The sequence below is a fragment of the Galeopterus variegatus genome, unplaced genomic scaffold (genome assembly GCF_000696425.1).
Source record: "Galeopterus variegatus unplaced genomic scaffold, G_variegatus-3.0.2 Scaffold80, whole genome shotgun sequence".
Classification (NCBI taxonomy): domain Eukaryota; kingdom Metazoa; phylum Chordata; class Mammalia; order Dermoptera; family Cynocephalidae; genus Galeopterus; species Galeopterus variegatus.
The window spans coordinates 569,833-573,517 of NW_007726191.1; the positions used below are offsets into that span (position 1 = coordinate 569,833).

Consider the following 3,685-nt stretch of genomic DNA (forward strand, 5'->3'; position numbering starts at 1 on the left):
TCATCCGTATCTGGGACTCCCTCTTCGCCGATGACAACCGCTTTGACTTCCTCCTCCTCGTCTGCTGCGCCATGCTCATGTGAGTGCGGTGTGACCTGGCATCGGCTCACCTGGCCTGTCCTTGAGAGAAACTAGAGGACCCTCCGCCCCGAAGGGTGGGCAGGGGCTGCTCTCACATGGCTGGAGTGAGCCTCTGGAATTCTTGGGAGGCCTCCAGACCAAACTCACTGTGGGTGGTGAGGAAGAAGCGGGAAGGAGAGGTCTGCAGACTAGGGTCCCAGTGCTTTTGCTGATTGTTTTTCTTAGATTGATCCGGGAGCAGTTGCTGGAAGGGGACTTCACCATAAACATGCGGCTCCTGCAGGTAATGGGAATTTGGAGGGCAAGCCTAGTTTTAGCCATAAGGCAGAACCCACCCACACCAAGCACCCACCCCCACCAGCCGCTGTGACAGGCTGGGATCAGGAACAGTAGAGTATAGTGGGGTAAGAGTCCAGACCTGTGAGGCAGATCTGGATTTGAATCCCAGCTCTGCCACTGACATTTGAGTGTCAAGTGACCTTGTGCAAATAACATGGCCTCTCCAAACCAAGTATTGTACATAAGTTAGTGCCCAGGACTCAGCAGACACCAGAACATGGCAATGCTTGTTGGCAATCATGATCAGACTCGGGGAAGGAAGTGTGGAGCGGAGTGATTAGAACATTGGGCTGAAGGACCAGATAGCTTTGGGGTCACATCTTTGTTCTACTGTGCTTGTCCTGGAGTCTGAACCAAGTTACAGCCTCTACAGGCCTCAGTTTCTTCACCAATGCGTGGTCTAGGGTTGGTTTTCAGCAACTTCATTGACTAGATCTGTACAACGGGCCTAATCACAGTAACCCCCTCACAGGGCTGTCAAGGTGACTCATTGAGCTAATGCATGACAGTGCCTGTCCAGTACCGGGCGCGGTATGAGTGGAGCTCAGGGTTCGATGGCAGGAGGTGGGGACAGATGATGCAGGATGGTCCTGAGGAAAGGGCTGTGGGTGGTCCTGGTTGGTTGGTCAAGTTAGTGCTGCAGTGGGGTGTGGGGGTTTGGCAAGTATCAGTGGGGTACCTGGTATTCTGTGGTCCCTGCTCCTGAGGCCCTGGGTCCAGCATGGTGACAGGTCCTGGGGGAAGGGTACAGGTGTGGCAGAGGTGGGAGAGGGTGAGCTGGCTTGAGAGGCACATTGTTGGTCTTTCCCATGCCCAGGATTACCCCATCACAGATGTCTGCCAGATCCTACAGAAAGCCAAGGAACTCCAAGACTCAAAGTAGCCTGGCAGCATGAGGCCCAGTTTTTGGAGAGAAGCCACCCGACCTCTGTGCCGTGGCATCCAGGATGTGCAGCCGCCTGTGGGATCCCCAGCCCAAGAAGAGGCTTCAGGATCGGCCCATTCCAGGCCTTCTTGCCCTGGCTCTTGCCACCCAGGCCGCTCCCACTAGGGGCACACTGTGCTGTGCTCCTTCCCTGCCCAGCAAGTCCTGGCCCCTCCCTGCTCTTTAGCCCTGTGCCCCTTTGCCCAGGCCGCTGAGCAGGGTCAGAGCTCGTGAGGTTGTTTTGTGGAGCTGGGGGCCATTCGGGGGCACTGGGAGGCTGGCAAGGGCCCCTCCCTGCCTCTCCTCTGTTGCTCCCTTTCTTGTTTCCTGCCTCCGGCCTTCTGGGCACTGGTCAGGGGAGGTGCTTGGCAAATGGGCCAGAAACCACTTCTGCTGGGGGTTGGTGCTCAGGCTTCTCCATTGGGAAGGTGATTCTGAAGGAGCTAAGCAGTTGCCAGGCCCAGGTCACACCTTTGTCTCCGTCTCACTGTTGGTGTGTGTGTCCCTGAATCCCCCAGGTGTTTGTTTCTCCCCCATGTGTGTGCGCGCATGCGTGTGTGAGGGTATCATTGTGTCCATCTCGGCCTCTGCTGCTTCTGTCTCTCTACCTCTCTGTCTCTGTCCCCTCCACCTCTTCTCTGGAGGGTGTGCGTGGCTCTCATTCTGTGTGGCCCTCCTCCGTTACTCTCCCTCTGCCCTTCTCTTGGGGTGCCTTATGCTGAGCCTCTCCTCCCTCCTCCCCGCACTCCCCTGAACCTGAGAGACAGAATGGGGAGTCTGGCTCAGCAAGGCTCCTGGAGGTCAGCTTGGGCCTTTGCATCCTGTTTCCATCCCCCAGCCCAAGGCTCCCTGGTCCCCCAGACTGGGTGGGAGTCCCAGTGCCTCACTAGAGGGCCTTGAACCTGCTCCCCATGACAGAAATCCTAGAAACCAAGAGCTGCCGAGAAACGCTGATCCACGAAGCCTTGAGCCTCCCACCCCTGCTTTCTGCCTGGGATGGAGGAGGGAGAAGCTGGAGAGCCGGCTCTTTCCAGAGCTTCCCAAAGTCCCTCCTGTCCCAAAAGAAAAGGGCATTAAGGCAATTCTGTCCCGAGTTGGAATCTGAGTGTTTTAGGGGAGTCATTCCTTTGGCTCCCAGGCCCCTCTCCCCCAGGGTGGTGAGTCCCACAAAGGGCAGGTGGCACCAAAGGGTGCCTCCCTGGGGCCAGGTGTAGCTGAGCTCAAAGTCCTGGGTCCTTTCAGTGCTAGGAGGGCCATGTCTGCGCCTTTGTGAGCCCCTCCGCCCTGTGCAAGCTGAAGGAGGTGTTGGCCTTCTCCCCCGGTCACCCTGAGCAGGAGCAGTTGACTGCTCCCAGTTCTGGAGGAGCAGGGCTATTCTGACCAAGTCCCCTCCCTCCTTTTGTAAGGAGGGTAGGAGATTTGGGTCTGGAAAACTGGGTAATGGAGTGAGGGGCTTCATCCTCTCCCCAAACCGGCCAGCAGGAGCCGGGCCCCAGCAGTCCTCCTGTCCCAAAGCCTGCCTGAGTCTGGTGGGCAGGGCTTCTTGCCACCCTCCCCCGCCTGGTCCGTGGTGCTGCTGGGATGTTCCACACTTGCCTTTTTGCCTCCTCTCCCAACAGTATTTGGGAAACTTTTACTATTTATTCAGACTCCTGGCTATTTATTGCAGATTGGCAAGTGCTTTGGGGCTGGGAAGGTAGAAAGGAGGAGACACAGTCCTTTTTCATTTCCCAAGGTCAAAGTCAGCATCCTCTTCCTCTGCCTCTGGGACCTTCCTGGCTTCCCAGCAGGGGCTCTGAGCTCTGTACTGGAGCTGAGTGTACAGGAGGCAAGAGCACTGGTACACTTGCCAGACTCAAAGACCCCTGGGATGAGGCAGACACTGCTTCCTGCAGCCTTGTGCATCCTCTACCCAGAACTTGTCAGCTGGTGGTTCCGCCCCAACTTTGACCCCTTCACAGTCCGAGTCTTGGGCCACTGCCTGGGACTCAGCAGACACTGCCCAGGACACCTGATACATTCCCTCTTCCCATCGCCTACCCTCCCTCCTGGGACCATACTACTTGAATCACTACTTCTGATTTGCCTTCATGGCAGAGCCGGGTCCAGTGCTCTTTCCTTGACCTTAAAGTGAAGGTCAAGAGCACAAGGACCATGTCTTAGTTAGGCTGAGCTCCCTGGTGTGATAATACCTGAGGAAAGGACCTGCCTTTGGTGATTCCCCACCTCCAGATTTTTGAGGGAGGTTCCCACAAAGCCAGATCGTCTGAGATTTCCTCCTTGACAAACTGCCCCCAGGACTTCAGACACTTACAGATTGAGCTGTATGAATTCAGCAGG

The 3,685-nt window shown here is 56.5% G+C and overlaps 1 protein-coding gene across 1 annotated transcript in view; it reads left to right on the plus strand.

Annotated features, from left to right (window-relative positions):
- The window catches only part of TBC1D13 (TBC1 domain family, member 13), a 22,113-nt gene extending 18,434 nt beyond the window's left edge, over positions 1 to 3,679 (plus strand). Inside the window, exons 11-12 of the mRNA XM_008579402.1 lie at positions 307 to 364; positions 1,238 to 3,679. Of these exons, the coding sequence (XP_008577624.1) occupies positions 307 to 364; positions 1,238 to 1,303 (124 nt within the window). The 3' untranslated portion in view covers positions 1,304 to 3,679. The remainder of the gene's footprint in view (positions 1 to 306; positions 365 to 1,237) is intronic.
- Positions 3,680 to 3,685: the final 6 nt, after the last annotated feature.